The following is a 12,794-nucleotide window of genomic DNA, read 5'->3' on the forward strand; positions in this document are numbered from 1 at the left end:
GGGACTGCACCTCAAAAATCTCTGCTTCTGAACAGAAAAGACTTATACACACTTATCACCGAACTAGTTGCAGGTATAGTCCTGTATGCATCTACCCCTAGATAATTATTGAATACCAGAATTCCCCAAGCCCTCATCATCCCTGGTGAGTACTGGTCTCTTTCCACTACACAGATGTACACTTTCCCTAGCTATTCTACACAGACACAGACATCCTCTTCCCTAGTTACATGTGTGCGCGCACACACACACACACACACACACACACACACACACACACACACACACACACACACACACACACACACATAACACCCGACCCAACTTGCCATGCACACAGTAGTATGTATTCCCCAAGTACCCTACATAATCCCTAGCCTACATATTTTCATCCGTGCGCACATGCAACTACCTATGCATACACACCCTCCACACCACAAACTTCTTCCATATGTCCTCACTTCCATCTGTGCATCTACACACTCTTATGAGTATATACATCTCGTGTAAATAAATGGTATTGGTGTAAGTTCAACTGATCTCTCTGCTCCCTAAGCCAATGCTGTAAAAATATATTTCATTGGTCTCTGATACGTTGATAGTAAGGCAAGTAAAATCAAACCACAGCCCGTTGCTAACATGCTCTGCTCTGTGTCATCCCATTCCAAAGCTGTTTAAACCCCATTTAACAGAGATAAACAAGCCCATTTTCTACATTTAACAATGGCCTTTGCTCCTAAACAGCCTCAACAAAACCCTCAGTGCCAGGTTCATCAGGAAGGGCAGTAGAACTTCAAATCTAAACTCAAGTTGAAAGCCTTCATGTTTAGCCTTTTTTTACAGTCAACATCACACCACTATGACATAAGGAGGACATAAATGCCGAGCATGTCATACCTAAAACTGAACCAAAGATCTTCATTTTCTTTTTTTATTTAACCTACTTGGTTCTCGAATCGCTTCACACGCGGTGAAAGAACTCTGGTTCCAAACCAAACATAAACATTACATGAACAGAGTCATGCTGCAGGGGCATGCCGGTCCATAACCCACAAGTCAATGGATTGAAAACATACCCTACAACTTGAGTGAATCAAAGGTCTTACCTATTTTTCTAATCAACCTGCTCAGAGAAGTTACTACACATTTCTGGAACAGGAGGGACTTGAACCCAGGCCTCCCGGTTCAGGGGTAGGAACTCTACAGATAGTTCTGCTATAATGTGTATTTCATTAACACAAATTGGCTGTAACATGATTGATGAATAGTGGACATTGCTTGGATAACACCAACCTTCTGCGGTACAGTTATAGCAATTTCCCAATAATGCAATTTTCTAAGGTGATTTTCTACAGCGCGATTTTCTATAGCACAAGGTCACACAACTATCACATTTTCAAAGAAATACCTGTACTGCTATGCCAATCAAAGATCTTGAGTCACGCCTCAGAAGCAGGAAAGCCTGCTCTTTGCCGCACCAATTGGATGTGCTGTAAGTGGCCCGTAAATGTTAGGCAAACAATTTCCGTCAGTGCTGAACTAACAGTTGCCTAATCTTCATACAGCTTTCTACACAGCTGGTTTCCAATTACTCGAAGGCTGAGTGCATTATTAATTCAAACCAAATCTTATCCTAATGCAGCATCATGTAGAACTGAAGAGGAAAGCAGCAATATTTACCAAATGATCAGTTACAAAGTTAATACGACTGAACTTCCAGCATGAGTACAAGTACCTCTCATGTAACTTATGTAAAGTCTATGATCTCACCTCCTCTATGGAAACAGAGAGCTGCGCTCTTTCCCTCGTGGTAGGGAATTCGAAGCCTGAAGGAAAGTCTTTCACTAGGCCAACAGGTCTCCTGCTTCAGATTCAGGACTGAAATGAGTCCTAGTGAAGAGGTTAGGTCAGATCATTTGCCAGCTGAAATCTCAAAATGGTGTGTTAGGGTTTTTGAACCCAAATCTCATTTCCTAACTATCATAGCCTCTTCTAACCTTCCCTAATCTTCCTCGCTTTTTCCAATGAATTCATCTACTTTCCCTCCTCCCCAACATTCCACCTTATCTCCTGCAATCCCTTGCCTGGGTCAAATTATGCTTATGAACTTTCCTTCCTTCCATTGTGCAACCTTCTGGTTATATCTGCGTACAGAAATATCATACAGAAAGTATTTGTGTGCACTGGGTGTTTAAACTGCGTCAATCTCCTGTGGTTTCTGTCAGTGAGGGAGCACAGGGTAGGTAAGTGGGAGAAACTAAATTAAGGACTGAGGGGCAGCAAGGCCAAAAAAAATGACAATACTATAATTTGTGCTACATTTCTAAAAATCTGCAACAGTCACAAAAGATCAGCAGAGTATGGTGTGTACCTCTGTCAAGAGCACTCCCTGAGGTTCCAAATCTAGCTGTATTTCATGCCGTTGGTTATCCAGGAAGTCTTCCAGTTTAAGATATTTTAAGGCACAGAGAGAACGCCAGTCCCGCCAGTAAACACTGATCTCTAATTCCCGAGACTGCAACATCAAAAAAAAGATAAATTAAAATTCCAACTTGCAGGTGAATCAAGAACAGCCTAGAAATCTATCAATTACTCCGTCAGACAAACTAACTGCCCCTGAGTTTCAGCTTTACTCTCTCCACCTCTAGGTATCAGGTAACCGGCTCATTAGGTCATATTTAACCAGTCTTGGACACATTTGCACTACAATATTTGATGTAACATTTCTGTTCTAGGGTTGAAAACAATTTTGTCAATGGTGAACAGCAATCAGCCCAGCACCATTTCTAACCTGGCCCCAGCCTGAATACCCAATTTTAACTCCCACTTTCTGTTCTACCTCTTGCCTCAACTCACAAGTTCTGGACTTCAGGAATGCGCTCTTAAAAATCTATCAAAGACCTTTTGAAAGTCCATCTGCTGCATTTCCGTTGTTTACTTTCGCTGCAGTTATTTCGTAAATGGCGAGACTGCAGAGCTCTTAAATACAGAGGGATCTGAGTGTCCTCATGAATTAATCACAAAAGGTTAATGTACAGGTACAGCAAATAATTAGGAAAGCTAATAGAACATTACCAATTATCACATGGGGAACGGAATGCAAAAGTAGGGAGGTTATGCTTTAGTTATAAACAGCATTGGTGACATCACATCTGTACACAGTATGGTACATAGTACTGATAACTCAATTTAATAAAGAATTAAATGCACTCCAGGCAGTTCGAAGATTACTAGCTTAATACCTGGAATGAGGGGGTATGAGGAAAAGTTGGGCCTGCTGTAGTTTTAGAAGAGTAAGAGGAAACTTGATTGAAGTACATGATCTCAGCATTCTTGACAAGGTAGATGTGGAGAGGATATTTCATCTTACGGGAGAATCTAAAACTAAGAGTTACCGTTTTAAAAAATCACAAGTCACCTATTTAAAACAGAGGCAAGATCTTTTTTCTCTCTCAAGATCATCACTCTCTTCCTGAAAAGCTGGTGGAAGCAGAGTCCATGAGTATGTTAAAGGCAGAGATGGATAAATTCTTAAATAAACAAAGAACTGTGGATGCTGGAAATCTGAAACAAAAACAGAAAAGTCTGGACAAACTCAGGTCTGGCAGCAGCTGGAGAGAGAAGGCAAAACAGAAAAAGGGTCACTGGATACAAAATGTTAATTCTGCTTTCCTCTACAGATGCTGCTATGCCTGCTCAGTTTCTCCAGCAGTTTCTGTTTCTAGTTTGGATGAATTCTTGTTAAGCAAACAGGTGAGAGGTCATCGGGGTAACAAGGAATGTGGATTTGAGATTGCAAACAGATTAGCTATAGAACTTAGAACACCACAGCACAAGAACAGACTCTTCAGCCCATCATGTCTGTGGCAACCACAATGCTACTCTGAACTTATCCTATCTGCCTGCACACGGTCCGTATTGCTCTATTCCCTGCCTGTTCATGTGTCTGTCTAAATGGCTCTTAAACACTGCTTCTACCACCTCCTCTGGCAGCACGTATCAGGCATCCACTAACCACTGCATAAAGGAAATCCTTGCACATCTCCTTTAAACATTTCCCCTCTCAACTTAAACCTATTCTTCCTAGTATGTGACATTTCCATCTTGGGAAAAAAAATTCCAACTATCCACCTTATCCACACCCCTTGTAATTTTATGTACTTCTATTAGGTTGCCCTTCAGATGCCAATGCTCCAGAGAAAACGATCCAAGTTTGACCAACGTAGAACATAGAACATAGAACAGTACAGCACAGAACAGGCCCTTCAGCCCACAATGTTGTGCCGACCATTGATCCTCATGTATGCACCCTCAAATTTCTGTGACCATATACATGTCCAGCAGTCTCTTAAATGACCCCAATGACCTTGCTTCCACAACTGCTGCTGGCAACGCATTCCATGCTCTCACAACTCTCTGCGTAAAGAACCTGCCTCTGACATCCCCTCTATACTTTCCACCAACCAGCTTAAAACTATGACCCCTCGTGCTAGCCATTTGTGCCCTGGGAAATAGTCTCTGGCTATCAACTCTATCTATGCCTCTCATTATCTTGTATACCTCAATTAGGTCCCCTCTCCTCCTCCTTTTCTCCAATGAAAAGAGACCGAGCTCAGTCAACCTCTCTTCATAAGATAAGCCCTCCAGTCCAGGCAGCATCCTGGTAAACCTCCTCTGAACCCTCTCCAACGCATCCACATCTTTCCTATAATAGGGCGCCCAGAACTGGACGCAGTATTCCAAGTGCGGTCTAACCAAAGTTTTATACAGCTGCAACAAGATCTCACGACTCTTAAACTCAATCCCCCTGTTAATGAAAGCCAAAACACCATATGCTTTCTTAACAACCCTGTCCACTTGGGTGGCCATTTTAAGGGATCTACGTATCTGCACACCAAGATCCCTCTGTTCCTCCACGCTGCCAAGAATCCTATCCTTAATCCTGTACTCAGCTTTCAAATTCGACCTTCCAAAATGCATCACCTCGCATTTATCCAGGTTGAACTCCATCTGCCACCTCTCAGCCCATCACTGCATTCTGTCAATGTCCCGCTGCAGCCTACAACAGCCCTCTACACTGTCAACGACACCTCCGACCTTTGTGTCGTCTGCAAACTTGCTGACCCATCCTTCAATTCCCTCGTCCAAGTCATTAATAAAAATTACAAACAGTAGAGGCCCAAGGGCAGAGCCCTGTGGAACTCCACTCACCACTGACTTCCAGGCAGAATATTTTCCTTCTACTACCACTCGCTGTCTTCTGTTGGCCAGCCAATTCTGTATCCAAGCAGCTAAGTTCCCCTGTATCCCATTCCTCCTGACCTTCTGAATGAGCCTACCATGGGGAACCTTATCAAATGCCTTACTGAAGTCCATATACACCACATCCACAGCTCGACCCTCATCAACTTTTCTAGTCACATCCTCAAAAAACTCAATAAGGTTTGTAAGGCATGACCTACCCCTCACAAAGCCGTGTTGACTGTATTTGATCAAGCCATGCTCTTCCAGATGGTCATAAATCTTATCCCTCAGAATCCTTTCTAACACCTTGCAGACGACAGACGTGAGACTTACCGGTCTATAATTGCCGGGGATTTCCCTATTTCCTTTCTTGAAGAGAGGAATTACATTTGCCTCTCTCCAGTCCTCAGGTACGACTCCAGTGGAGAGCGAGGATGCAAAGATCTTCGCAAGTGGCGAAGCAATTGCATTTCTCGCTTCCCAAAGCAGCCGAGGACAAATCTGATCCGGGCCTGGCGACTTGTCAATCTTAATGTTTGACAAAATTTTCAGCACATCAGCTTCGTCTATCTCTATCCATTCCAGCATGCACACCTGCTCTTCAAAGGTTTCATTCATTACAAAGTTTGTTTCTTTCTTAAAGACAGAAGCAAAAAACTCATTTAGGGCTTCCCCTACCTCCTCAGGCTCCACACACAAGTTCCCTATGCTATCCCTGATCGGCCCTACTCTTTCTTTGACCATTCTCTTATTCCTCACGTAAGTGTAAAATGCCTTTGTGTTTTCCCGGATTCCTTCTGCCAAGCCTTTCTCGTGCCCCCTCCTGGCTCTCCTCCGACCATTTTTGAGCTCCTTCCTTGCCTGCATGTAATCCTCTCTAGCTGAACTTGACCCTAGCTTCCTCCACCTTATGTAAGCTACCTTCTTCCTTTTCACTAGAAGCTCCACCGCTCTCGTCATCCAAGGTTCCTTAATCTTACCCCTTCTTGCCTGTCTCAGAGGGACATATTAACTCATCACTCCCAACAACTGTTCCTTAAACAGCCTCCACATGTCTATAGTTCCCTTACCATGGAACAACTGCTCCCAGTCCATGCTTCCTAACTCATGTCTAATCGCATCATAGTTTCCTCTTCCCCAATTAAATATCCTCCCATTTTGCCTAATCCTCTCCTTCTCCATAGCTATGTAGAATGTGAGGCAGTTATGGTCACTATCACCAAAATGCTCTCCCACCACAAGATCTGATACCTGCCCCGGCTCGTTTCCAAGCACCAAGTCTAGAATGGCCTCTCCCCTCGTCGGCCTGTCAACGTACTGCGTTAGGAAACCCTCCTGAACACACCTTACAAAAACTGCTCCATTCAAATCTTCTGCTCGAAGGAGGTTCCAATCAATATTAGGAAAGTTAAAGTCACCCATTACAACAACCCTACTGCGTGCACACTTTTCCAAAATCTGTCGACCTATGCTTTCTTCAATCTCCCTGCTGCTATTAGGGGGCCTGTAGTAAACCCCTAACGAGGTGACTACTCCCTTGCTGTTCCTAATTTCCACCCATACTGACTCAGTAGGCAGATCTTCCTCGACAAAGGAAGCTTCTGTAGCTGTGATACCCTCTCTGATTAGTAGTGCTACACCCCCTCCTCTTTTTCCCCCCTCCCTATTCTTTTTAAATGTTCTAAACCCTGGAACATCCAGCAACCATTCCTGCCCCTGAGAAACCCATGTCTCTGTTATGGCCACAACATCATAGCACCAGGTACTGATCCATGCTCTAAGTTCATCACTTTTATTCCTGATACTCCTTGCATTAAAGCAAACACACTTTAACCGATCCCTTGGTTCCTTCCCAGGAAAATCCTTCCCACTAGCTGGTCTACCTCTTGCTACTGCCTCACCTGCATCAACGCTCACCTCTGGTATAATGTCTCTTTTATGGCAAATACTCCAATCCAGAGAACATCTGGGTGTGGGAAACAACGCTGCACAAAATATTCTACATGTGGCCTAAAGTTTCATTTAGCTGTGATATTTATACATTGATGTTTTCACGTTTCCTCATTTGTTCTTATTCTTTTACAGAATATATATCTCCTGAACTCTATTCAGCTTTTCCGTGCTTTTCCACTGATAACTTATCTTTGTGTCTTGTCGTGGCATTGCATTTGGTGTCCAGGGAACTATGCCACAGACATGCATTCTCCTGATTTGGCAAAATAAGTTGTGATCTTGTTTATTTGTTAACTGCTGTTGGGCAAGGTTTAGGTATCAGACTTCTGACTTTGTCCACCCCCCCTCCAACACTGGCACCTCTGTATCAGGGAAAATTTCAGATATGGTCAGTACTGAGCCGACAATCATTTTTTGTCTTTCAGTCTTATCCAATTCAGCGAGATTGGTACCAATGGCTGGGTAAGAATCTGCTTCTACCTGACCTGACCTGACTTTATCTCCTAAAGATCCACCTGTTTACAAATTTCATTGTAATGTCCCTGTGTTCCTTCCTCCTTCATATTCTGCTGCCCCATCACACAGTTTAGGATCTTTCAGCATCCCTCTTGCCGATCATTCAGGAACACTGTGCTCTATTCCCCTTCCATTTGTTTCCACAAACCAACTCTGTCAAACTCCCCAAGCCACTTCCTGTAAGGATTCCCAGGGGGCCTGACACAATACCAAGACTGCACATTCAAATCTGACCCAGAACGTTTTAGGTCCAAAACGCACACAACAGACTTAATAAAATGTGCAATGACATTCTGGTGCAGTGGGAATGTTACACAGTTCACAGTATATGTCAAGTGATACACTAAACTGAGATCACATGATTTGATCTGGCAAATTAATTGTCATCTTTCCTACATTATAACTACACTTTTATCACTATAAAGCACTTTGGGGCATTCAGAAGTCATACAAGATATTTTATTAATGGAAGATATGCTTTCATTGCATTGTTCAGCACTGATCCCCAGGAATAATGCATACAGTAGATCTTCCCAGTACTGATCCCTAAGGTACCATACACTGTACATTTCGAAGCACTGATCCCTGATGTATCACATAGTACATTCTCTGGCATCACCATGTTGGGTGAAATATTGACATTGTGGATTTTAGTCCAATGACAATACCCCTACTCCACCATCTCCTCAAAAGCATTGATTACACTCTTAATGGACTGCAACAGTTCAAGGAGACAGCTCAGCATCCACATTCTCAAGTTTAATTACTGAAGGGCAATAAATGCTGGTCCAGCCACATTAATGAAGAAAACAAAACAAATCAATCACCTTTTTGGCAGTGCCTATAGAGGTCACCAACTCCTAAACTATTAAGAGAACTATAAAACCCACCTTAATATTGACCCCTTGCAGCCCAGAATTCACTGTTCCTTGAACAGTAGTCATGTAAGCATTTGAAGCAGGAAATCAACACTATAAATAATCACAAAGAGGGACTGGGATGTGTGCTCTCACTCAGATATCTTCTTCAAAGAATACTCAGCATCACAGCACTTCCCTTCAGGTCTTATTCTTCTGGAGGATTCATCTGGAGGTAAAGCACCCAAACATAAATACACAACTTCTCCCACCCCTGAAAAGGGACTGTGCGAATCTATGGGTGACTTGCTATTCATCTTCGTACTCACACGCTCCAGCTCTACTGTGAAGGTCTGATTCCATGATTGTTCACCAACTGTTTTCCATGCTGTCTGTCCAACAACTGTGTTGTCAAGCTTGAGGACGGCACTCACATCGCCTAGAGAATGAAAAGGTGGTAGGTTAAAGCTCATCAGAATGCCAGCTCATCACAATGAGTATCAAGGGTGAATCCTGTTCCTTCCTCAGTGCTGTTTCTTGTGAGGTCTCCACTAATTCACCCAAATTTCTGTTCTCAAGTCTACTACTACAGTACATGTAATCCCATCCTTATCTGCTTTCCAATCATGTTTAACAAGGTGCCAAGTGAAAGGCTGGTTAACAAAATTGAGGCCCAGGAACAGAAGCGTCAGTATCAGTTTGGATAAAAATAAAGTTGGCTGGAGGACAAAATTGATTTGTGGCAAATTGTTCTTCTTCAGACTGGAAAATAGTCAAGAGTTGGATCAATACAGAAAATACTCCTTTAGCGTTTATGTATACTTAACATAAAAATAGCAAATAACAAATGACTTAGATATCAGAATACAAACTAAAGTTTAAAAATTTGCTAATGATACCAAACTTTGAAGGGCAGCCAACAATAAGGATGATGCAACAACACATAGATTAGTGAGAGGAATGTGAAGGGAAGTGGCATATGGAACTTTAATAATAATAGTATGAGATGATGCATTCTGACAGGAGATCAATGCTCAAGGATGTGCAGGAACAGATAGAATTTGGGGCTCATGTGCACAGCTCTTAGAAAATGTCAGTACATACAGAGTGATGAACAAAACATATGGGATTTTGGGTTCATAAATAAATAGATATCCTGAGAGCGGGGAAGTAATGCTGAACTTTAATAATGCTCTGGTTAGTCCACAACTAATATACTGTGCCCTATTCTGGTCACTATAATCTAGGAAGAACACTGGGCCTGGACAGGGTGGGGAGAATGATTTACCAGAATGGTTCTACGGGTGAGGGGATTTGGCTACAAGAGAAGCTGGGATTGTCCTCAATGGAGCAATGTAAATTGAAGGCAAGTTTGACAGATGTAAAAGAAAACCTGTTCCCGCTAACTGATGGTACAAGGATTAGGAGGACATAGATAGGAAAATATAGAAACATAGAAAACAGGAGTAGGCCATTTGGCCCTTCTAGTCTGCTCCACCATTCAATACAATCATGGCCGATCATGCTACTCAACAGAATCTTGCATATTCACCAATATCCTTTGAATATTATTGGATCAGTCAAATAGACAGGTCAGTGGCAGGTGGTACTTAACCCTGATAAAAGTGTCAAATGGAAGAAGTAACAAGACAAGGGAGTACTCAGTGAATGGCAGAGCACTAGTAAGGTCAGAGGAGCAGAGGGATTATGGGGTGTTTGCTCACAGGTGTCTGAAGGCTAACAGGGTAGTTTAAAAAGACATATAGAACACTTGCCTAGATCATTCAAGGCACTGATTATAAGAACAGGGAGGTTATGTTGAAGCTGTATAGGTCTCTGGTTAGGCCATAGCTGGGGTAGTATGTACAGTTCTGATCATCACACTATAGGAAGGATGAGATTGCAGTGGAAGGGGTGCAGAGAAGATTCACCAGAATGTTGCCAGGTTTGGAGCATTTTAGCTGTAAAGAGAGGCTCGGTAAGCTGGGGTTGCCTTCTTTAAATCAGAAAGACACTCAGGGGGCCTGACAGAGATATAAAAATTTGTGAGGGGCATGGTCAGGAAAAAAATAGAAAGTAGCTATTCCCCTTATTTGAATGGTTAATAATGTGGGGGTATAAGGTGAAGGTCAGGAGATTTGCAAAGGTGATTTGAGGAAAAACTATTTTCACCCGGAGGGTGATGGGAATCTGGAATACTCTGCATGGAAGGGTAGTTGAGGTAGGAAAACTCACAAGCTTTTCCAAAACAAAATATGTGGATAAGCCTCAAAATGTCATAAAATTTAAGTCAAAGGCGAGGTTCTGGAAAGTTGGATTAGTGTACATAGATTAGTGCAAGTTGGCCAAAGGGATTGTTGTGTATTATATTTCTACAATTCCAGATGTGGTCATTGTCAATATCCCAATTTGAAATGATGCAGGGTAAAAAAAAAGCAATCTACTGCTCCTGTCTCAGAGATTAAGCATTCTGCCAATATTATGAGTTGGACAAACAATTTGCAGTGAGATAATGCTGGGAGGCAGAGACCACCTATGTTAGAATAGATTGCCTGTATGCACAATATTGAATTTCAGGAAAAGAAAGACTGGTGTTTTTTTGTCTTCCACAGAAGCTATCATGACAACCATGGCATCATACACCAAATGTAAAAAGTAACAGTCAACTTCATTTAAAAGACAACACCCAGGCTTTGGCCCAAAAATTCTTACTTTTCAATATATCTTGTGTTAGTTTTGAGAGCAGAGTTAGTGGGAGAAACATTTGAATATTTTCAAAATTGTTCTTCTCTTTTTAAAAACTGTCAGAAAACAAAATCCTGGGAAAGCATTCATCCTGAACTCAAAGGCATGGTGAGCAACCCCTGAGACAGAAACAGGCAAAAACAGAAATAGTTGGAGAAAATCAGCAGGCCCAGCAGCATCTGTGAAGAGAAATCACAGCTAGTGCTCCAAGTCAAATGAATTTTCAGTTCTGACGAAGGGTCACTAGACTCGAAATTTTAACTCTGTTTCCTTTCCACAGAGGGTGCCGGATTTCTCCAGCAATTTCTGCATGCTTGTGTTTTGGATCTCCAGCATCTTTAGTTCCTTGTTTTATCATCACACTTGAGACAGTGTCATTATTGGCCAGCCCCAAGAACTGGCAATGATTTTAGCGCCTCACAAATATTACTTGCTCTCACAAAAATTAGTTGTGTACATGTTGACCTCCTACATACTGCCTAAAGAACAGCTGATCTTAAGAAAACTCGACTTATACAGGAATAGAAACAGTAAATTTTAAAAATGCCATACTTTCGTGATATAATTCTCTGAAGTGTTAAATTTCGAGACTGCATCTTTTTTGATGCAAGAAGTCATCAAACTAAAAGGAGCTGCAGAGCTTGCTCATCTATCATCTTATGAAGAAAGATGGGGTTCAGAAGAATGAGTGACTATCTTAATGAGACACAAGATTCCAAGAGTCTTGACAAGGGTAGATGCTGAGAGGAACTTTTCTCTCATGGGGGAATCTAGAACCGGGGACACAGTTTAAAAATAAGGGGTCATTTACATAAAAGCAGAAATGAGGAAGAATTGTTTTAATCCCAATGTAATCTTTGGAATTTCCTTTGCCAGACAGCAGTGAATGTTGGGCCATTGGCACTGGGCAGATCTTTGACTGGCAAGCAAATCGAAGGCTTTAGGACTCAATAAGTAAGTGAAAGTAAAGTCACAGTCAGAACAGCCATCATCTTCTTGACTGGCAGATCAGGCTTAAGGGGCCAAATGGTCCACTCCTGCTAATTGTGATATTATGAATGTACTGATAGCGTTGACTGAGCAAGAGAAAACCTCTTGGCTAATTTTGAATCTCACAGCCAAACCAGTATGATGAAAACATACGAGTTCTGTTAAATGCACTCAACTGGATAACTCTTCAGATTTGATAATGAGGTTGCGGCCACTGCCACTTCCACTTCTTCCGTACAGACCCCGGCTGGTCCTGCTCATGAAAGAAGTTCGACTCTCGTTGGGACTGTATGCAGGCAAGGGGACACCAGACCCACGAGATCGCCCTGGAACAGCCTCTAAAAGACCTGTACAACCAACGATCCGGACCTCCAGTGTACCTGAAACAAGCAAACAGTAAACAGCAGAACAACCGATCGTGTTTTATCAGTAGTACAACTCAATTAGAAACAGACTGTTTTCACATATTGTCCCCACCTCTCAGTCTGA

At 42.3% G+C, this 12,794-nt stretch overlaps 1 protein-coding gene across 2 annotated transcripts in view; it reads right to left on the reverse strand.

The window, feature by feature from the left end:
• pkn1a (protein kinase N1a) overlaps positions 1-12,794 on the reverse strand; it is a 262,380-nt gene that overhangs the window by 96,225 nt on the left and 153,361 nt on the right. For both annotated transcript variants that reach the window (XM_059639870.1, XM_059639869.1), the window contains exons 7-9: positions 12,482-12,685; positions 8,900-9,009; positions 2,372-2,515 (exon numbers count right to left, since the gene is read on the reverse strand). In XM_059639870.1, the coding sequence (XP_059495853.1) occupies positions 2,372-2,515; positions 8,900-9,009; positions 12,482-12,685 (458 nt within the window). The remainder of the gene's footprint in view (positions 1-2,371; positions 2,516-8,899; positions 9,010-12,481; positions 12,686-12,794) is intronic.

The sequence above is a fragment of the Stegostoma tigrinum genome, chromosome 35 (assembly GCF_030684315.1).
Source record: "Stegostoma tigrinum isolate sSteTig4 chromosome 35, sSteTig4.hap1, whole genome shotgun sequence".
Taxonomy (NCBI): Eukaryota; Metazoa; Chordata; class Chondrichthyes; order Orectolobiformes; family Stegostomatidae; genus Stegostoma; species Stegostoma tigrinum.